This window comes from Barbus barbus (assembly GCF_936440315.1).
Source record: "Barbus barbus genome assembly, chromosome: 4".
NCBI classification, from domain to species: domain Eukaryota; kingdom Metazoa; phylum Chordata; class Actinopteri; order Cypriniformes; family Cyprinidae; genus Barbus; species Barbus barbus.
The window spans coordinates 19,337,151-19,360,431 of NC_136732.1; the positions used below are offsets into that span (position 1 = coordinate 19,337,151).

A 23,281-nucleotide genomic window follows, 5' to 3' on the forward strand; every position below is an offset into this window, starting at 1 on the left:
GAAATATTTCATTTTCATTTCATTGTTTATTTACAAAGCACATTTAAAAACAACCCAAGGTTGACCAAAGTGCTGTACAGATCAGTAAGCTCAAATAAAATATAATAAAATAATTATTTAATGCCATCTTGGGGCCCGCTTGGAAGTTTGGTGAGTTTGTGAGAACCATGGTTAAATGAAAAGATAACTCGGTTGTTTAAAAAATGGCACTTCAATGCTAAGAATCACAGAGAGGTTTGTAAATGGTAATGGAAAATAAAATTATGATGCCAAAAAAACAAAAAACAAACAAAAACAAAAACTTTTAGTAAATAATTAAAATATGTGATATGATTTGCTTGTGATATGTCTGTGGTAAGCTGGTAGATCACTCAAAGCTGACGAGCTGAGTGCTAAAGACACTCATCTGCTTCTTTCACTCAGTGTTTTGTACAGTATTGTATTCAGTCTGTGTGGAACGCCCATGTCTTGTGAACATCTAAACTGAATAAAACATTTCATTTCACCTGACATAGAGCAGATTAATAGGTAACAGCAGAATACTAAGAATGTGCCGTCTTCGAAATATCCAGTCAGCAATGACAGCGGGAGAGTCAAGAAACTTGGAGAAGCCATTGCATTTTCAGTGAAACGCACTATGAATTAATATTAATTTAATGTACGTAGGCTATATATTGTAGCTAAACCTTTAATTTAGCAGTTGCTTTGTATTTTGCCACTAGATGGCACACTCTTTAAGTAATTAACTGACTTTATTTTTTTGGCAGGCTACCTTACGTGACTGTCTGTGAAGTGTCTTAAATGCGAGGTCTGAATAAAATCTTTCATTTAAAGTGTTGTCTTTATTGCAAAGTTTGTTGTACATAATCCTAATATAAATCATTTAGCCTACTATGCTTATTATATATGATTAGCAAAATCTACACAAATGTGCCAGGCTATTTTAAGCCTCGTCTCATTAGCATTTCCAAGCTATTATTAATTAATTTAGGTAAAATTTCTCCCTACATCATGACTCTAACATAACTCTATTTTTAGGAAGTTAAGAACCACAATATGTTTACACAACAGCTAAAGTAAAACGTTTCTCTTATATCATGCAAATACTGAGAAGTTAAATTTGAGTTAAATCAAGTTTATTTTTCTTCTTATTTCAGTCTAATGTTAAAAAAAAGAATGCAACAGTCCCTCTGGAAGCACGGTGTGACATTTGAGTAACTGTTGCCATAAACAAATGTTTTGGGGATGCATTTGCATGTTCAGAGTTCATGATGGAACTGTTTGTCAAGAGGCTGGAGAGAGGAACAATTCCCCTCTAAGCCAACAAATGAGCACATAAAAAAAAAAAAGAGACTTCACACAGTATGTTCCAAAATCTGTCCGACAGCTGTATCGCAATAATATTTTCAAGGTACTCCAACTTTGTTCATCATTCATGTCTGATCGTTTAAAAACATCTAGATGAGAGATCATTTTACACTTTATTAGTGATTTAAGATGAACCACGATATGAGGCTTTCAGAATCGTGTCAATGACTCATTAAGATAATTGTTAGAATAATTAAGATTCACATTTGCAACCTTTTGGATTTTAACGATAGACAAGCAAATTAGGCTATTCATCCAGTACAAAACAATAACACACCAATGAATGACTAGACGATGATGAAACATGAATATTGAATTAAAAATACCGAATTGCAAATTTAAAAAAAGGACAACTGATAAAAATTATTATGTTCAATAGATGGAAACAAATATGAGATGAGAAAATGACCAATAAAAACATAATTTTAACAAGTGGCCTCTGAAAACTCTTCTTAAATGGTTGCTTCATTTCAGCAGTATTACGCACATTGGGCAATCCTAAATTTTATATTTGACTCGCTTAATATATATATATATATATATATATATATATATATATATATATATATATATATATATATATATATATATATATATATATATATAAAGTGTATTGTTGTGGCACTTCGAACAAATAGAACTTTAACTGCAGCTGCAAGTTTATATAGTGATGAGCTCTCTTAGCTCCGCCCACTCGGCACAGCAGCGAGTGATATTAACTATGAGGCTGCAGGTGGAATGATCTCGTCTTGTGAGTTGTTGCGACAGAGTTTGAAACACTGGCGTCTTCAAGTAACTAGAATGGAACGGTCGAATTAGACTCCAGGAAGTGATCTTCAACAGGTAAACTACTTTACTGACTATTTAAAAGGGAAGACGATGCATGTAACTTACTGTTTAGTAAGTAAACACTTTAGAGCCATACTTCTCTACGAAACTCGGCGTCCGATGGACCGTGATACGTTGGAAACTAAACCTTATCAGGGTTGTTATTATATATATATATATATATATATATATATATATATATATATATATATATATATATAAGTTGTGTTGTTTTTGCACTTTGTGACAGTCTTACACTACTAGTCGTACACTACTTGACTTTTAATCAGTGTAGAAGTAGGTTAGTTCTTTCCAATGCGTACTTGCACGCATAAATGAAGTATGCGAGCAACAGATGAGTTATTGTGATTAGATTATCTTTTTGGCAGAAAGACAAAAACTATATTTTGACTGTCATTTTACTCATAAAATCCGTCGTTCTCTCCATTTATTAGTCACCCATCCTCCTTTACATCCTATTAGCTGGTTATTAGAACTGGAATGAGTTTAATCTTGCAGCTCCAACATGGGCTATAAACTGAATGTCTGATGCCACAGCAAAATGACTGATAGAAACTAACAATTGTGCGTGCTTTGTGCACTCATTTAGGATCTTGCACTACCACATTAATATGACACCATTAATCCAATGACGATTTGTGTTGTAGTGGATTTTTCAGGTTTTTAATTAGTGTCATTGTACTGTCAACCCTGATCTGTCTCGCTCCTCTGCATGCTCCAGCCATCAACTTGTGTTACTAAGATTCTGTTCATGAGATGTGGTGCACTGTTGCTTTCTGTCATCACTTTGATTGTGCATTATTTAACACAAAATCCTTCATTTCACAATCACGTATGCAATTAAATGTTGTCAGATGTACCCTTCCGTCCTGCTTGTGAGATGTGCATAGTGTGATGTCATGTGACCGTTAAATAGGATAGACAAGGTTCCACTATGTATGTTCAACAGCTCTTCTGACCTCCTATTTGCTTAACAAATTGAACCACATGTCATGGCATGCTTACTTTGATGATGACTAGGACTTAGGAGAGTCCTCATAAAACTTGTAAAGTTTCTCCTCTGAAGAGAGCTTGCTCTACAGGAATAATGGTTGTCGTAGGATTCCTCAATAGGCTGGGCATGTCCACCCTGCCTTGGGCCTTGCAAGTTTCATGATGTTCGGCATAAACATCCATGACAAGCTTCTCATCCACTCCTAGTTGATTAAGCAGTGACAAAAGAATAAACTCAGTTTGGAATTTGCATTGTTTCACATCAGCAAAACAGTAATGCCTTATTAATGCAATCATTAACATATCATTTGACACATTTATGAGTGAATGCATTTGTATAAATAATTTTTGAATGACAAAATTATGAGAGAGTGATTAATAATTCAGAGTGATTTATATTTCATGCCATATTTATTTCATAACATGTATTAATTATAGACATAATGTCCAATCATGAATGTGCATAATGATATGGTATACTCGGGTTGATTATTCACACAATTGAAAGTGCTATAATTGGTTTGGGACGAGAAAAATCTTAGAGAAAAAGATAGCATTTTATTGGTTACTACTAAGTATTTTAATTAATAGAAAATTGTTGGCAACACACCAGTAGTATTAGGTTACTCCGTAATATTATATATCATATAATTATAAATAAAATGCATTTGTCTGAAGATTGTCAAGTTTGAAACAAAACCAGACAATTTATTTTTAAAATAGAATGTAACATTGTTGGAATTTATAGTACTTGCAGAGAAAAAAAAATCACTGAAAGTGATAACATTCAAAATATGGGTGTAAAAAGGGCTATACAGGTACATCTAAAAAAAATTGAATATCGTGAAAAAGGTAAAATTTTTTTGTCACTCATTTCAGAAAGTAAAACCCATATATTACATAGATTCATTACACATAGAGTGAAATATTTTGATCCTTTATTTCTTGAAATTTTGATGATTATGGCTTACAGATAATGAAAACCCAAAATTAAGTGTCTCAGAAAATTAGAATATTACATAAGATTTTAAACCGAAATGTCAGGCTTCTGAAAAGTATGTTTATTTCTATGCACTCAATACTTGTTTGGGCCTCTTTTTGCATGAATTGACTGTTTGCAAAGAGCTTGATTGACAGGCGATCTGACCAATAAGAACGCAGAGATTATGCGCCACCGCTGCTATCCGCCATCTTGCCCGGCAGCTGCGGCCTGTCTCTATAGAAATACATGTTAAAACGGGTTAAAAAAGATAGACTGAATTGAAACTTTTTCAGTATAACTAAATATAAAAATGTGCATTAAGCTCTGCTGTTGTTGGCTGCCACGGTAACGGCAATGAGCTAAGGTATTTCTTTTAAGTGCTTGTTTTGGTACAAGAAAACCTGTAATGTCCAGCGCTGTATGCATTGCCTGCAGCGCTTAAGTTAAATAATAACATATGTTAAAACGTGTGCTCTTATCACTCTGTGGACACAATCCCGTGAACTTCGCCCCGATTGGGAGCTGTATACACACGTGCGCTCATCTGTTTTCAATGCAGGTTAACCTCGCGTAGCTTCATGTCATCTTTCCACTCATTAAACTATGACAGGTCCTTTACATAAAAAAGACCGTCACTGCGACACTCTGAAGTGATGAAACTATGGCGCTATGTACTTTTTTAAACCATTTTCATAGGTTTCACGTTATATTGTTGGCTCGGAAAATATGCATGTCCAGTAGCTGCAGCTGTATCCCTTCCAGCCCTAACCACAAATCAAACTGATTAACTTCAGTGGACATAAACTTGAAAAATGGTGTGTTCCGAAGTGAATATGAAAAGACGATCGGTTCACATGTTTGAACTGAGGCAATACAGTAATCTGTCACGACACATTAAAGAGCCACAAAACTGTATTTATTGTTTGAATTTCTTAAAATTACTCAATTTAAAAACTGAGGGTCCTGAGACCTTGTTTCATATCAGAAGTAACCTGCTTAGTCTTCTCTTACCCCTTTTCCACCAAAGCAGTTCCAGGTGCTAGTTCAGAGCCAGTGCTATAGCCGGTTCTTAGTTGGTTCGACTGGCGAGCCCTTTAAGAACCGGTTGCTTTTCCACAGGCTAGAGAGCCAATACAGAGCCAGGGCTTACGTCACTGAATATGTTTCGATTCGGTAACGCGGCACAACAGGCTTGTTCAAGGTGCATCAGCGCCACGCAGATCGATCGATCGGCACACAACACACTAAAGCACCGCGAGAGCGATCCAAAAGCATAAAGAGCAGTCTGCTTTCCAGTCGCTCCCACAGCACCCCGATATGCCTCGCACCGAACGGTCCGCGCAGCGCCGATCTATCCCGGACAAGCCTAAACAAACAATCAGCAATGGCGGACGTTGCGTTGCAATTGATGTTCATGGCTTTGCGAACCTACATCGGCATTCAAACATGGCGAATCAAATGTGTTAGCGTTTAGCTGTTATTTCAAATATGGCGGTCCAAGTTTCTGTTCGTCTTGTTGGTCACGGTAACCCCGCCCCCAGCCCCTGACGCAAGCGGTTCTTCCTTCTAGCCCAGCAATGTTTTGGTGCTACTTACGAACCGCTTTTTCTGGTTCGGAGCTGGTGCTTTGTGTGTCGAAAAACAAAGAACCGGTTTGAAACTAGGCTCTGGCTCCGAACCAGCACTGGAACTGCCTTGGTGGAAAAGGGGTATCTGTCAGAGTGTTGTCAGTTTCCTCTTTGCTCTGCAATGTATTTTTCACTGCGTGAGAACATGTGTGTAGTGTGAGAGCTGCATTGTTTGTCGGTCATGGCAACAGTAACTAAGGGTGGCCTGGTTTTTGCGAATGGTCAATTACTGCATCAATGCGGCGTGGCATGGAGGCAATCAGCCTGTGGCACCGCTCCGGTGTAATGGAAGCCCAGGTTGCTTTGATAGTGGTCTTCGAGTCATCTGCATTGTTGGGTCTGGTGTCTCTCATCTTCCTCTTGACAATACCCCATAGATTCTCTATGGAGTTCAGGTCAGGCGAGTTTGCTGGCCAATCAAGCATAGTAACACCATGGTCATTGAACCAGCTTTTGGTACCTTTGGCAGTGTGGGCAGGTGCCAAGTCCTGCTGGAAAAGGAAATCAGCATCTCCATAAAGCTTGTCAGCAGAAGGAAGCATGAAGTGCTCTAAAATTTCCTGGTAGATGGCTGCGTTGACTGTGGACTTCAGAAAACACCGTCGACCAACACCAGCAGATGACATGGCAGCCCAAATCATCACTGACTGTGGAAACTTTACACTGGACCTCAAGCAACATGGATTCTCTGCCTCTCCACTCTTCCTCCAGACTCTGGGACCTTGATTTCCAAATGAAATGCAAAATTTACTTTTATCTGAAAAGAAGACTTTGGACCACTGAGCAACAGTTCAGTTCTTTTTCTCCACAGCCCAGGTAAGACGCTTCTGACGTTATCTCTGGTTCAGAAGTGGCTTGGTAGCCCTTTTCCTGAAGACGTCTGAGCGTGGTGACTCTTGATGCAGTGACTCCAGCTTCAGTCCACTCCTTGAGACGCTTTCCCAAGTGTTTGAATCAGCTTTGCTTGACAGTATTCTCAAGCTTGCGGTCATCCCTGTTGCTTGTGCACCTTTTCCTACCCAAATTCTTCCTTCCAGTCAACTGCATTTAATATGCTTTGATACAGCACTCTGTAAACAGCCACACCTTTCAGTAATGACCCTCTGTGACTTACCCTCTTTGTGGAGGGTGTCAATGTTCGTCTTCTGGATCATTGCCAAGTCAGCAGTCTTCCCCATTATTGTGGTTTCAAAGAACAAGAGATACCCAGAATTTATACTGTAGGAATGGTCATTAATTGAATCTCAAATGTCAATATTCTAATATTTTGAGAAACTGATTTTTGACTTTCATGAGCTGTAAGCTCTAATCATCAAAATTAAAACAAAACAACTTTTGAAATGTTTTATTTTACATGTAATGAATCTAAAATATATGAAAGTTTGACTTTTTGAAATAAGTTACAAGAAATTTTTTTTAGATGTACCTGTATATCTCAAATATGTCAAATCACTATCTTAGAGGTTAGTGTTGTTGATTGTATAGCTAACATAAAGAAACGCTTATAAATTCAGGTTATGTCGGGTTGCTGAACTGCCGCGCTTTTCAACGCTCTCTGTTAATTATCATAATTGCCAAGCCCCGATAACCAAAATCTTTGTTTTCTTGTTTGATATTTGCTCTGCAAAACATTAAGCATGTCTTCGCGACCGCAAAGGAAAACAGAGAAAAAAAGATAATACGGATTTGGCTGTGGATGACCTAGGATCCATGACTGAAGCAGATACTGCACAAGTTGGCGCCTTTGCTAATTCCGAAGCTGAAACTCAACCCGATAACAGCGTAATTCTCTCGGCTATAAACAGTCTGAAGAGTGAATTTTTGTCTCAATATAAGGAGGTTCTGGCAGCAGTGAAAGAAGTTGGAGAGGATTTCTCTTCCTTTGCTGAAAGACTTACCGAAGCTGAGAACCGAGTCGGCCAGGCCGAAGACCTGGCCAATTCGGCCAGGCCGAAGACGACATTAGCGGCCTTCAAGGAAGGGTTTCCAAACTTGAAAAAAACGCATCTGACCTTGCCTCTGCTCTTGACTTGGCTGAATGTAGAAGCCGATGCTCTAATATTCGCATTCTGGGTCTTCCAAACGGAGTTGAGGGAAATAATCCTGTTTCGTTTTTGGAAAACTGGCTCACTCAGGTTCTGGGTGCGGACTCTTTCCCGGCGCTGGTGATCATTGAACGGGCACACAGGTTACCCAGTGGCATTCAAGCTGGCAACACATCGTCAATGCCAAAGACAATGATACTGAAATTTCTTAACTATGCCGATAAAGTCAGAGTGCTGAGAGCAGCTCGGGAAAGAGGTACAGTGATGTTCCAGAACAATTTCCGGATCTATCGCCTGAGATGTTGAAACAACGAAGGCGATTTGACGACGTGAAACGAGAACTCCGGAGGAGGAAGATTAAGTACGGGATGATTGTCCCCGCCAAACTTCTGGTCATCAACGGAGACCGCAGTCATTTCCTCAAATCCCCGAAGAGGCCAACAAATTAATCTCAGGCTTGCAAAAGGATGCTGTGGAAGCAGAGCTCCACGTCACGGAGTAGTCTGGGGACGCTAAAGTTATTAGTAGCTTTTAGGTTTTCAAAGTACTCTTTAAACTTACAACTATCATGTAAGCCGTTAAGGTTGGTAATTTTGGATTTCATAGTCCACGAAGGGCTGTTATCGTTTAGATAAAGAATGTTAAAATGGAGCTGTTAGACTTTTATGTAAACTTATTTTCATATGGTTAAACGGGCATAAAATTTCAGATATATGAGAGCATGTTCTTGTTTTGAAAGGATTTTTATGTTTTGGATACATTTTTTTTTTTTTTTTTTTTGTCTCGTAATTCAGCAACCTCATAGCGTTCCTTTTAAAGGAACGTTAGAGTACTTAACTAGGGTTCTAGTCATCGAAGGGATGTTCGCCATGCACTTTTTCAGTGTTAGTGCGTGTGCTTGGGGGCTTGCGTGTATTTTGTGTTATAATGGTTCTCATGTTGGTTTGTTTTTTATTTATTTTTCTCTTTCTTCCTCCTCCTCACCCTACCATATTACGTATACTTGCACATTTCAATTTATTGATACCTTTTTGCTCGACCCAAACTTGGTACAGGGTTTTCAGTGGATCAGGTCAATAATATTGTAACTAGTAAAATGTAGATTACTTAAATTTTGTTGTAAATGAGGAGTGGGGTTATCTTTTTGATATCCTTTTCCACATTGGTTTCGGTCCTTGTTTTAGAAAATGGATCAATTTTATATTCAAATCCCATGGCAGAAATATTGACTAATAATATAATCTCTAAATCATTTCAGCTTTCACAAGGCACGTGCCAAGGATGCCCCCTGTCACCGCTCCTTTTTACATTAGTTATTGAACCTTTGCAATTGCCTAATCTTAAATGGTACTACTGGGCAGCTCAACTAAGAGCAGCAATGTTTTGGTTCACGAATGAAAATTTTATTCCTTGGGTACGGATTGAGGCCTGTACATCCGGGCAATTGCCCTTGAATCTGTATTTGTACTCAGCACCCCTGCCCAAATTGAAAAAAGACACTTCCAATCCCTTTGTTAAAAATACTATTGTGGTATGGTATGAAGTCTTGAAACATCTTGGAGAGGTTCCACAGTTATCACAATTTACACCTATTTGGGGTAACGCTAACTTTACACCTGGGACACATGATGCTGGATTTAAAATTTGGGCATCAAAAGGTTTGAGTAAGGTGAGAGATTTATTTAATAATGAAACTATGCTCAGTTTTCAGGAAAAGTTTGATTTACCTTAAACATTTTTTAAAATATCTTCAAATTAGGAATTTTATTAAGACACAGCGTCATTCTCCTCTCTTGCCAGATCTGTCCCCTTTAGAAAAAATTACTTTAAACCACTTCAATGAGGGTAGGCAAATTTCTTTATTTTATAGACTAGTCTCTATTAATTGAAAGGAAAATACAGAAAATAAACGTTTGGCATGGTGTTGAGATATAAGTGAGAATATAACAGAAGATGAATGGCAGAGTGTCTGTCTAAAGACCCAAACCCAGACAATTAATACGAGGTTCAAACTTCTGCAATATAAATGGATTATGAGAGTATACATAACTCTGGAATTACTACATAAATTTAATCCCAACATTCCAGATCAATGTGTAAAATGCAATCAAGTGATAGGAACTTTATATCATTGTTTATGGAAGTGTCCCCAAGTTGAATGCTTTTGGGGAAAAGTTAAACTTTTTATCCATGGTATTGAAACAAAATATTCCCAAATGTCCTAAACTATGTATACTAAATATTTTTTCCTGTAACGTGCACTTTTACTAGCTCTGATAAGAAATTGTTGATATTCTGTTTATTACAAGTAAAACTTATAGTAGCTCGTCATTGGAAAAACACAGAAAGCCCTCATTTTAAACATTTTAAAGAATTATCTCATTGCTTGGCTTTGGAAAAACTCACATATATAGTTAAGGGAAAACCTGAAGTTTTTCAAAGTATGGAACCCCTTTATAGGATTCTTGAAGGAAGCTGATCCTAATCTATTTTCTGTGTAATTTGGCATATCATGCATCACCTGATATCAATGTACCATTGTTTTGACACCTTTATATTGTAAGTGTATGTGCATGTATTTATATTAATTTGTCATTTTTATTCCCCTCCCCCCTCCCCCTTTCTCCCTTTTTGTTGTTAATTTTTGTTTTTCTAATTATTTTTCTTACTACATGTTAAAGTTTCTAAAATCAATAAAGACAGTGTTGAAAAAAAAAAGAAAAAAGAAACTAATAAACTTGAAACAACAAATATTAGTGTTCTAGCAGTGCGTCTAAAGTATGTTTTATTTGCATTTTTACATGCATAATTTACAGCTACATTTATATGTGCGCAATTTGTTTTTTTTTAGGTAACAGCCATAATTGTTCATATTGAGATTTCACTTCAAATACTTTGAAGTATTTCCAGTGTGATCCACAGTATGTATTTTATATTGTTTGAAAGTAATATGCCCTCCATTCCAAAATGCATTTTTGGGGGCAAATATTGCCCAGTAATTAAAAAGTAAATTTCTGACACGGCAGTGTCTCACTGTAAAAAAATAACTTATTATTGAACATATACACACAATAACACTTTTATTAATTAATAAAACATTTTAATACTTATATTTATTCATTCCACTTCAATTTAGTCATTTAAAGTGTTGCTGTTTTCGTGTTCCGTGGGAGCTTTCTGAAGAACCTTCAGGCAATTTAAAAAAAAAATATTATTAATGGCAGTTCTTTAAGGAACTTTAAGGAACTCATCACAAGAACACCACAGTTTATCAATAACCTTATCATAAGAGACAGGCTTCAAATAAAAAAAACGTAAACAATAGGACATTTAAGGGACCTTCAAAAGTGTCTACTGTTTATACATACATAATCTACATAATCATGCCTTTTAATCACAAATCAGAATCAGAAAGTGCTTTTATTGCAAAGTATGCTTGCGCATACAAGGAATTTGTTTTAGTGTCATAAGCTTCCAGTTCACAGAGACAACAACGACACACAGACAGTAAAAATAAGATGAGAATAAGAAATACACATGTAAATATAAATAAACAAAAAAATTTAAAATAATAAAAAATAATTTGAAACAAATAATTGTATGTACAGTTGTGCTATAGATGATAGAATGGAATAGAATAGAAGGAGATGCAGGGATGTACTAGGATGGAGGTGGTAGCAAATAAACATAAGGTTATAGCACAATGTTATTGCATAACAGAAATACATCAATGCTTTACAATATAAAGTCTAATCTGACCCCAAAATCAATCTGTGGCATAATGATAACAATGCTTTTAATGTACCACTGATAAAAATGTAAAATGATACGCCATATGCAATATGATGAATGTGAGACTTTGAAAAAGTGCTGTTTTATGAAAAAATGGCAAGGCAAAATTTATAGACATCCATCTGAAGAATTTAGGAGATCTGTTTTTCCTGGTTAAACAAGAAGTGTTTCACTATAAAGGGATTCAAACTATTTACATATCTTAAAATATGGTGTCACACTTGAAGTCATTTCCTGGACGAAATATGTTTAAACTTTAACACAAATGTGCCCTGTATGGACTTTTATTAAAAAAATTTGTAATGTCATAAAACAAGCTTAAGCTTAATTTTTATTCAAGCGCAAACATAGATTAACATTCTGAACAATATGAGAATTTTGACATTTCGCTTAGAAATCTAGAGAGAACTGTGCAATCACAGATTTTTTTTTATAGTCCAGAAATACACATGAAAAGCATGCCATGTCAACCACACGCTACACCTCACTGGGGGAGAGTAGAAAGCTCCGGTTTCTGAATTGTGAATGTCATCAGATTGGTTCTTAGGTTCATGTGCAAGGTATCGTCCCTCACAAAGGTTGAATTGTTGGTGTTTGCTGGGTCTTGTATCCGATTCCAAGCAGATGTATTACAGCTGGAATGTGCAGACTCACTCTTCAACCCAAAACAACTTATGCTTCATTTGAAACAAATGCATATTTCATTTGATCTTGAAATATGATCATTGATCTTGGCAAGTAGCATTCTTCGGAAATCTTGGTTCCATCTGTACATTCTGTCATCAAGTTTAAATTGAAATGCAGTTTGTTATCTAAGGCTTCTATTCGGTTGGCTGTCAATGGCACACTGTCAACAAGATTTCAGGAAGCATGCTTTGATGACTTTTGTTATTCCTCATTCCTTTTTTTTTTTTTTTTTAAATTAAGTCAGTTTTGATATGAAAGGAGCTGGAATAGCACACTGTCTTATTTGTCTCCCTAATTGGAGATATTTAGGAAACTTGTTTTTATCCAAGTGTTTATCCATATATATTTATACATATGGATAAACACTACTGTTCAAAAGTTAGAAGTTGGTAAGGTTTTGTAATGTTTTTAAAAGAAGTCTTGTATCCTTTCCAAGGCTGCATTTATTTGAAGAAAAAACCTTACAGTTGCTGTTCATTTGTGTTGCTTATTTTTTAAAGGAAACCGTTATACATATCTTTGTCAGCATTCTTTCGTGTTTCTTTTCTTGTTTAACATTATAAATGCCTATACTTTTACTTTTTATTATTTGAATGCCGCCTTCTTGAATAAAACTATTAATTTCTTGAAACTTTATTTTTCAAATTTGAGTATAAAATTAATGTAGAATGCTGTTTTTATGATCATATGAGAAACAAATTGTTCAGACCTATGCTAGGTCTCCAGGTTTAAGATAGGCTAGTTAAACTAAAATTGCGAAAATTGTCATCTTTGTTCAATTCTCTGTTGAAATCAAAATGCCAGTGTTGTTTTAAATCTCTATAACTTTCCTTTGTGAAGCACCACACAAATGCCAAAACTTCAAAAATTAAAAATTCTGTCATTAATTACTCACCCTCATGTCATTCCAAACCTGTAAGTCCTCCGTTCGTGTGTGGAACACAAAATAAGATATTTTTGATGGAATCTGAGAGCTGTCTGACCCTCCCATAGACAGCAAGGATCCTTACACGGTCAAGGTCCAGAAATGTAGCAAGAACATCAGTAAAATAATCAATATATCAGGGGTTCAACCATAATTTTATGAAGCTACAAGAATACTTTTTGTGTGCAAAAGAAAAAAAAGAACGACTTTATTCAACAATTCGTCTCCTCCGCGTCACCCTCTAATGCCAATATGGAGAGTATCCACTGAACATAAACCGTGTATGCTGTTCTGTGTCAGCTGCGTCACGCGGATACGTTGTTTTCGTTCAGATCTGAACGAAAACAACGTCTACTTGGGTCAGAGAGCTCTCAGATTTCATCCAAAAATATCTTAATTTGTGTTCTGAAGACGAACGGTGGTCTTACGGATTTGGAACGACATGAGGGTGAGTAATTAATGACAGAATTTTCATTTTTGGGTGAACTATCCCTTTAAGAACTTCAAAAGAGAGGAACATTTCCCCTAATAAATTTTGGCCTGTTTCTCATAAAAAGCTATTTTTTGCCTTCAGAAGGCTTGGAATATTGCCCATGTGTTCCATAGACCACTTTCAAGGTGCATTCGTCCCTTTTCTCTAGGGGCATTTTGAAGTCCTTTGGTGTTCCAACAGAACCAAATTCATGCAGGTTTGGAGCAACATGAGAGTTTTTAAATGATTTTCATTTTTGCGTGAACTGTTCCTTTAAGGAAGTAGCTCTCTGTTATATTCATGCAACAAGACATGACGTATATATGTTTTTATCTTACTTAAGTGCTATATTTAGTTTTTTCATCAGCAAGAGTCTTAGTTAAATCAGAATACCCTTGACCCTAATATTTAGATAGTAAAATTTCAGTCAAGGCCCCACATTACAGAACTGCTGTAGCATGTTTCACTTTCACACAAAACAGCTTGGTGCAGTTCCCCCGAACTAGTAGCATGGAGGAGCAGGGTTGCAGCCCATTGGCTGATGAGGCGCTTTTGGTTTGTGTTTTTTCTAAAATCGGATGAAGCCACAGGAGCACGTGGTAAGGGCTTCCGCTAGCTCGGTTTTGCGCTATTTTTTAACATGACTGAAAATCAATCAAGCAAGGTCCCACAGGGATAGACGGCAGCATGGTGCAGAGCTAAACAACCTGTAGATGTAACATACAATTTCACTGTTCTTAGATGCTCAGTGAACTTTAATTTTTTTTACTATTCTTCTGTTAAACAAGCACAAAACTGTAGGTCCTTGACTTTCTTCAACCAGGCAGCAAATATCTGACTTTTTAGTATTTAGTATTTTTTTCTTTTGAAATAAATTCATTCTTTCTTTTGAAAGAAATTTGAAAGAAATTGAAATTTGTTCAGCAAGGATGCATTCAATTAATCAAAAGTTACAGTAAAGATATTTATAATGTTACAAAAGATTTGTATAAGATTTCTAACTGTTTTTTAACTTTAGATTCTTAAAATTCTGAAAAAGTATTAGTTTCCACAAAAATATTAAGCAGCACAGCTGTTATCAACATTAATAATAAAAATGTTTCTTGAGCAGCAAATCAGCATATTAGAATGATTTCTGAAGGATCATTTGACACTGGAAACTGTCACAGGAGTAAATAAAATTTCAAAAATACTTGCAAATTGATATACATTTCATCAAATAAATGCGGCTTTAGTGAGTATTAAAAAATCTATCCAAAACCATATGTGGTTTGAAATCCACGTCAAATCAGAATATTATTCAGTGCATCTCAGTGGTCAGATCACATTCCAGGTAGTTTTTCCATTGTTCCAGAATAAAATAATGTAACAAAATACAAAGCAAATGTAACAAAATACAAAATGCATTATATATATTTAGGAGCTGTATCCAAATTCATGCAATTTCAATCACTTCTCCTGGGATATACAGGGATAATTTATATAGTGAATAAATTGACTTTAGCCAAAAAACAAAAATAATTTCCATGTATCCATCTCTTTCCACGCCAACAGTGACTTTCAGATGTTCAGACACACCTAGACACCGATGTAGATGCACTATATGTATATTGACTTACTCTGGTAAGTGGAAGTTGATCTCCTGATAATTTGAATTTTAAATATACTTCAAAATGTGTATCACTTCTGCTGTGCAAATTTAAATGTGCTCCCAACATTTCTCCTTTTATGAGGCCGAGTTAAACACCTGCTAATGAAATGAGGAAGTGAAGAGCTCTCTCTTACTCACTAACTCCAAAATAAGTGAAGAGGAAATCTGGTCAAGGTATAAGACTGAGGTGGGGGTGGACTGCGTGTTTGTGTGTCTGTCAGGGTGAACCGCTGTATGTGATGCTTTAATTTTTGACTCGGCTGAGTCACGTCCTGACACGAACACAAAGCCAAAATGATATATGACAGTATATTGCTGTTAATCATTGTGCCAAAATGTGAGGGGAGAAACCCGTAGTTTCCCAAACAAGAGTGATGTTGATCTCGTAAAAGGGGGCGTTTTCGTCGTGGGAGAATGCTCTCGCCCTCAATTGCTTTCAAAACTCTCCCACGCGTTTCTGATTTCCAAAAATGAGAAGCTGTCTTTGCTTTTTTTTTTTTTTAAACAACAATGGATGGTGATGGCTAATATTAGATGTATGACTTCTGATGTGGTGTATGCGACATGTCTTCATGCCTCCCACATTAGATACTGCATGTAAAAATGTCAACGCTGGCTAAAAACTGCAGTTCTTCCTTCCTCCAATGAGGTCTGATCAAATGTCTCCTGTCTGGTAGCGATTGGGAAGTGAGGCCATTACAGTCGGTTTGCGCTTGCATAAGTAACTGTTCTAGAGCCTGGGGGGCAAAAGCGAAAGGGCAGATATAGGAATGAAGTTTGGGATGATAGATACACAGGAATATCCAAAAGCGTGTGTGGGCATATCAGTAATAATGGTTTGATGTTGTTTGCAAAGGAGAACAATGACTGGTATAATGCAGCTGAAGGGAGTCGACTGAACCTTCAATGTGTCTGTTAACCGCAAAAATGTATGCCGAGAAATCTGTCATGCAGAGCCTTGTTAATATGTTCCTGCACATTAATTTACATTTATGTCTCATAGAAAAGCAGGGAAAATATAAGACGTCATAAGCATGCTGGAACTTTTTTTTTTTTTTTTTTTTGTGATGAATAAATTGACTCAAAGGCCAGAAAAAGACACATTGCATTGTCTCTACAAAGTAGGTGAGACAGACATTGAAGTGTTCTCCCCAGAGAAAGTCTCATCATTTATCAGTTTCATTGCGATTTAGTTTCTTCCAAAGAATGGAACTGTGATATGGTGACTGTCAGGAATGCTTTTTCACCATTAGATAATGAACCGTGTAATAAGGATGAGGTGTAGGCTTGTTAAAACCTTAAAAGATTCAGTTTACAACCAAAGGTTCAGATTTTTCTTTTTAAATGAACTTTTATTCAGAAAAGATGCATTAAATTGATTTTCTTTTTTATAAATGCTTTAAATAAATGCTGTTCTTTTGAATGTTCGATTCATCAGATCCTGAAAAAATGTCTGTTTCCACAAATATTAAGCAACAAAACTGTTTTCAACATTGATGATAACAAGAAATGTTTGAGCATCAAATCTGCACATTAGAATGATTTCTGAAGCATCATTTGACATTAACATTTTTAAAATCTTAACCCTCTGGCCCTCTTCGTTTAGGAGTCACACTTGCCTTTAGATATATTGCCTTTTTGCATTTAGATATATATCTAGACATTCTAAAAGATTAGATGAGGTGAGGCACGAGCCGCACAGGGACCAGCTCTGCAGTCACCAACCCTAAATTGTCTTACCAGCTAATTTCTCTGTGTGTGTGTGTGCGCGCATGTGTGGGTGTCTATTTTGCACTCCTGATATTCCAGACAGTCACCCCTTGATTGCTGCACACTTTTTTTCTGACCAGTGACTGATTTGTAGTTTGTACCACCAAAAGATTCACTGACTTTTCAAATTTTTTCGTATTTCCCATTCATTTCCTATGTCTGTCATTTTTGACCACGAAGAAGTCGTGTGACTATTTTTTTTTTTTGACCCTTTAACATATCCGAGTCATGATTTTTGTGTGTGTTCATATTGCTAATGTGACAGAAGTCACCAAGTGTCATCTCATTCTGATGAAGCTACGATTTTTAAAATTTCAAAATAACATTTAAAGAAGAGGGCCAGAGGGTTTTAAAAAAAGAAAAAAAAAAGAACAGTTCAGTTCAATTGTAATTTTCAAAATACTAGTACTAATATAGATTCAACAACACTGAAATGGGGGAATTTCTTTATTTGCTACTGTATTTGGATGGTTGCTTTGCGCTTTCTATGTTGATTGTTTTTTTTGCAATCGAGTGTCAATCTGTCCAAGAGCTGATGACCCAGGTTACGTTCCTCTGTTGTTTTCTCTCTCTGTGTGTTTTTTATTGTTGGTCTATATAGTTCACACCAAAATGTAATTCAGTCAAAATTTATGCACCCTCATGTCATTACAAACTTGAATGACTTTCCTCTGTGGAACACAAAATAAGATATTTTGAATAACTTGCACCAAACAGTTTTGGTGGCCATTGACCTCCATTGTATGGAGGAAAAAAAACAAAACACACACAGACATAGTCATCTTTTTAAGATGCATACAGAGCAATGTTCTCAAAGATGTTAATTACATTAATAAACCCATGAACATATGAATCTAGTAAAAAAACTAGCAGTGACCATTCATAAGTGCTTGCACATTTAAGTGTTCACTTGATTTCAGGATATTTGTGCCTTCAAACTGTCTTATGTATAGCCTATATCAGCGTTTTATCTTCCATCTGCAGCTCTGCTCTCGCTATTCATAATATTCGACCATTAATCACTGTGCTGCCTGCAATCTGTGATCCAGGTGCACAGTTGATTCACATGCTTGTGTGCTCCAGGCATCAGATATTCAGAAGACTATCAGCTCAGTTCAGCACTAGTGGAGACGAACTGTCCTCTGCGCTTTTGCTTCAGTCATGTGCTGTGGCATCCTCACAGCCACTATCCACACGGTTCAAAAAAAGATATGGTTTATTTCGCCTCTCTGAAACTAGGCAGTGTGCGACTGCACACAGAAACATGATGCTTGCCACAGGAAACAAATGTGTCGTTATGGTGGCGCACAGCTGCAAGTCAATCTTGCATGAATTGTTTTATTGTTGACATTGTAGAGAAGATATTTAAAGATAATACATGCGTTGGTAAGTAATTCCACAATTGTGGAAACAATCATTGTAATTAAAAAAAAATATACATTTTTAAGTGTCAGTGGCAGTTTAATAACATGTTTTTTGTACATTGTATGAATCTGTTGTAGCAAGAAGTTCATTTTGCATTTAAATAAACTATAATCAACATTTGAGCAAACAAGTCAGCATGAAAACCGTAGAAAACATGTAGGGTGGTATGGCATAGAATTACACTTTAAATTAATTGTATTGTTCTTTAATATACCAGTTTAGTTGACAAAACATCTGACAAAAATGCCAAAAAAGCTATTTTGAAACTTGTAAGTTAAAGTTTTTATGATTGTCTTAATTTCTTCATTTTCAATGGTTAAACCATCAGACTTTAATTTTGCCGCAAGGAGCCACTAAAACTTCTCTTTATTGACAGCAGTTGGTTTACAAGCACTTCTCATTATAAGTTTGGTTGCATAGCTGCATTGCCAAATGCAACCGAGTCCCACTGAGACACAAAATAGATTTCATCACAGCCTTGATTTTATTTGTATCATCACAACATTTATTTTGATTAATCGTGCAGTCCTAATTATTTGACTTATAGTGTTCAGTGTTATATTTTATTTGTGTAAAAAAAAAAAAAATCACTCACTTTAGACCATAAACCTGCATGAAGGAAGTAAATCAGATCATGACGATCCATTTTCCATGGATGAATGGACACATTTATCTTTGAGCATGCGATAAGTTTTTTTTTTTTTTTTTTTTTATCTGATGTGCTGTCAATGCTATGGGTGTGAAAGGAATGTCGAAACCGCATCTAAAATGTTATTCTCTCGTATTCTCGTCTCATAGAGGCCTCTGCAGGAATGGAGAACGGAGGCTCAATGAACTTGCAAGACTACGGGGATGCGTTGTGGGAAAATGCCGAGAAGAACCGGTACATCTTGTGCCGTTTCGTCAACCCCAACAAGCTGACCTCATATCTGCGCCAATGCAAGGTCATCGACGAACAAGACGAAGATGAGGTGCTCAACTCTCGCCTGCTGGAGTCCAAAGTCAACCGAGCAGGTATTATTCAGTGTTTTCCTGTCCGCTTAAGCGTATACCGTAGCATTGTTTATGATATGATACGCATCCGCCCAAGGTTGGTTTTGCTCTCCAAATCGTATTGCTGGGACATCAACATTCATAGATGCCGGTGACAGAAAATACTAAACACCGTGGAATATGGAAATGCAAATTCAGTGCTGAAAACATTTACATGCAAATCACATCATCAATCAGTTACTCGGTCACCCCATCATTCACTGTGTTTTTCCAGTGGTGTAATGTGATGATGAATGGACGCTTTTAATCCTGTGAACTGCCACTGTAGTTTTTCTTTCCCAAAGACTCCTTCCTGAACCACTGTGTCATTTTTCAACTTCCGAATGGCCACAGGCAAAAAGGATTTCGCCCGAGCAGCTTGCTAAAGTCTGCACTGTTTGTTTGTCACAAAGCAGCAAATAAAAATGCTTGTTTACCACGGCTGGGATTTTCACAGCCCCCTAATGATTCTCTTTTCCCTCTGGGACTGGCAGTTTGGCACGTAATAAAGAAGATCTTTCAAGTACTTTTTTGTGCCACGGCTTTCGCTAGTGACTTAAAATACAATGCACTGCTTTCATCAAAGACAAATCTGGACATTCCTGCTAAAGCAGCACTACAGAGTTAAATCAAACGCAATGCGATGAGCAATTTGTCTGTCCACACCAGACACAACACTTCCATGAGATGCTACAAAATCAATCACAAATCACAGCCAATTGGAAGATCGTGTGGGCGGAGCTCTCTCTGCAAGCCTGCTGCAGTTTTACGCTTGCAGCAAAGTAGATAAATACATAAATAAATAAAAAATTATTAACATTATTCAAAGTACATACTCAGTGACTGGTACAGTGTTTGTCATGGAATACGCTTGTTTTCAGTTTAAATGTTCTTCTTTCCTTTGTTTTCAAGATCTGAGGATAATTTTCAATTGTTTCTTTCATGATGGATGTTAAATTCAAAGTGATCTTAAAATTATAATAATATTATACCTAACACAGTCAGTACTTGAGCTGTCAGCTATGTACAGGATGGTCGACCTGTGCAACTTCACCCCCTAAGCAATAAGACTGATTGAATAATATCATTTGGATAAGCATGTTTGCAGGACCCTGACAGTCTGAGAACCTTATTTTATCTAGCCTAGAAATGATTTGATATTACAGTTAATTTCATGAACAAAATTTCATAGTTTTATTTATTTCATCAACAATAATGGAAAAAATAATATAATATATTTTTTAGATTGCCTGTTCTTTTCATTTTATCCATTTATTTTTCATGCATGTTTAAAAAGATAGTTCACCCAAAAGTGAAAATGCTGTTAATGCTGTTAATTTGTCTTACCATCTAAGATGTAGGTGACTTATTTTCTTCAGCAGAACGGATGAATCGTTTACAATAAGATCACTATAACATGCATCAAGAAAATAAATTCCCAAAGTAAATTTCCATTTCATTCCAACTTTAATATTTCAAATATATTAAGAAATATATATGTGATCTTGGACCACAAAACCAGTCTTAAGTCGCTGGGGTATATTTGTAGCAATAGCCAAAAATACATTGTATGGGTCAAAATGATTGATTTTTCTTTTATGGAAAAAAAAATAATTTTGTAAATTTCCTACTGTAAATATATCAAAACTTAATTTTTGATTATTATTATGGATTGCTAAGAACTTAATTTGGACAACTTTAAAGGTGTTTTTCTCAATATTTAGATTTTATTGCACCCTCAGATTCCAGATATTCAAATAGTTGTATCTTGGGCAAATATTGTCCTATCCTAGCTTTCAGATGATGTATAAGCCTCAATTTCGAAAAATTGACCCTTGTGACTGGTTTTGTGGTCTACGATATGGGTGATTCTATAATTACAGGTACATTTGGTGTCCAAAGTCATTATTTGTTTCTGCTATTTTCATTTCAAATAGTTGGCAATACTGGCAATAACAGTATAATATTTTCTGTAAAAAGTGTCATATAGCTAAAAATCATGATTTCAAGAGTCATGATGCAGTGGTTATGTTTCAGGTCGGTTGTTGGATATCCTGCACACAAAGGGAGAGCGAGGTTATGTGGTTTTTCTAGAGAGTCTAGAGTTGTACTACCCTGGCCTCTACAAACTCGTCACGGGGAAGGAGCCTACACGCAGATGTTCCACTATAGTCGGTGAGCCAATTTAAATTAAAATGCTACCCATATAAATGACCTACGACCATGCCTTAAAAATATTTGTTGCCTTCCACCTGCTTCCCCTCTGGGATGAGCATCTGCCATAAATCCCCTTTCAGATTTGCGCAGTAGCCTTATAAACAATTACTGTGGTGCTACTATGGTACACTAATGGTATCAGGTGGTAATAAATAATTACTATAAATATATATCATGATATTTGCATGACACTTCGAGAATACCATGGTACTTTTTTGTGCAGTAGTGTGATAACTACATGCATAAATACAGTTTAATTGACTGTAGTTAGTTTTTTCCTGTAGTGGAAGAGGGCCAGGAAGGGCTAATCCAGTTTTTAATGAATGAAGTCATAAAGCTTCAGCAGCAGTCCAAGGCTAAAGACGTGCAGCGGGTGGACATCATCACCAAATGCCGCACATTAGAAGATGAGCACAAGAAGCTACGACTGGCCAACAAGGAGCTGCAGACTTTCCAGGAACGCTACAATAAGATGAAAGAAGAGCGTAATAACTATAATGATGAACTTATGAAGGTTAAGGATGACAACTATCAGCTGGCTATGCGATATGCCCAGCTCAGCGAGGAGAAGAATATGGCCGTGATGAGGAGCCGAGACCTTCAGCTAGAGGTCAGAGGGCTTCAGCAAGCATTGCAGGATGAATCGAGTTGATTTTTGTCTTTAGAAATCTTGGAGTGATTTGACTATGAATCAAAGAATGATTTGACTATGTTGGATACAAATGCTGACTGTTGTCTCTCCATGTCCTCTAGATTGACCAACTAAAGCACAAGTTGAACAAGGTGGAGGAAGAGTGCAAAATGGAAAGGAGGCAATCCCTGAAATTGAAGAATGACATTGAGAACCGACCTCGGAAAGAGCAGATATTTGAGTTGGAGCGAGAGAATGAGGTCTTGAAGATCAAACTCCAGGAGTTGCAGTCCATCATACAGGTGAAGACGCTTTTGGGATCACAGTAAATAGAAAACAGTTGGGAAAGGTTGCTCAAAGTCAGAGATTTCAAAGTTTTTGTATGCTTGTTTTGTTTCTTTGTATGCACAGCCCGGGCCTCTACCTGATTCAGACAAGGCCATCTTGGATATCCTGGAGCATGACCGACAGGAGGCTCTAGAGGATCGTCAGGAGCTAGTCAACAGACTCTATAACCTACACGAAGAGGTCCGACAGGCCGAGGAGTTCCGTGACAAGGTTAGGATCAGCCTTATACTGAAATAATCATTTCAGCTTCAAGCTCCTTTTCAAACAATGCATAGCACATACAAGTGTTGGGTAAATACACTATTCTTCATTATTAATGAAAACTCACAAAGAAAACTTGTAGAAATTGTCAAATATGTAAATGAAATACATCACCACTCATATGTTTGGGGGTCAGTAAGTCTTTTTTATTTGTTTGCTTGTTTTACTTTACAATACATACATTTTTAGATACTTGTATTCAGCA

The 23,281-nt window shown here is 36.6% G+C and overlaps 1 protein-coding gene across 2 annotated transcripts in view; it reads left to right on the forward strand.

The window, feature by feature from the left end:
• Positions 1 to 2,067: 2,067 nt before the first annotated feature.
• The window catches only part of LOC306868712 (caspase recruitment domain-containing protein 11-like), a 35,677-nt gene continuing 14,463 nt past the window's right edge, over positions 2,068 to 23,281 (forward strand). For both annotated transcript variants that reach the window (XM_079415007.1, XM_079415008.1), the window contains exons 1-6: positions 2,068 to 2,211; positions 19,386 to 19,601; positions 21,657 to 21,794; positions 22,121 to 22,446; positions 22,590 to 22,769; positions 22,879 to 23,025. In XM_079415007.1, coding sequence (XP_079271133.1) covers positions 19,400 to 19,601; positions 21,657 to 21,794; positions 22,121 to 22,446; positions 22,590 to 22,769; positions 22,879 to 23,025 — 993 coding nt within the window. In that variant the 5' untranslated portion in view covers positions 2,068 to 2,211; positions 19,386 to 19,399. The remainder of the gene's footprint in view (positions 2,212 to 19,385; positions 19,602 to 21,656; positions 21,795 to 22,120; positions 22,447 to 22,589; positions 22,770 to 22,878; positions 23,026 to 23,281) is intronic.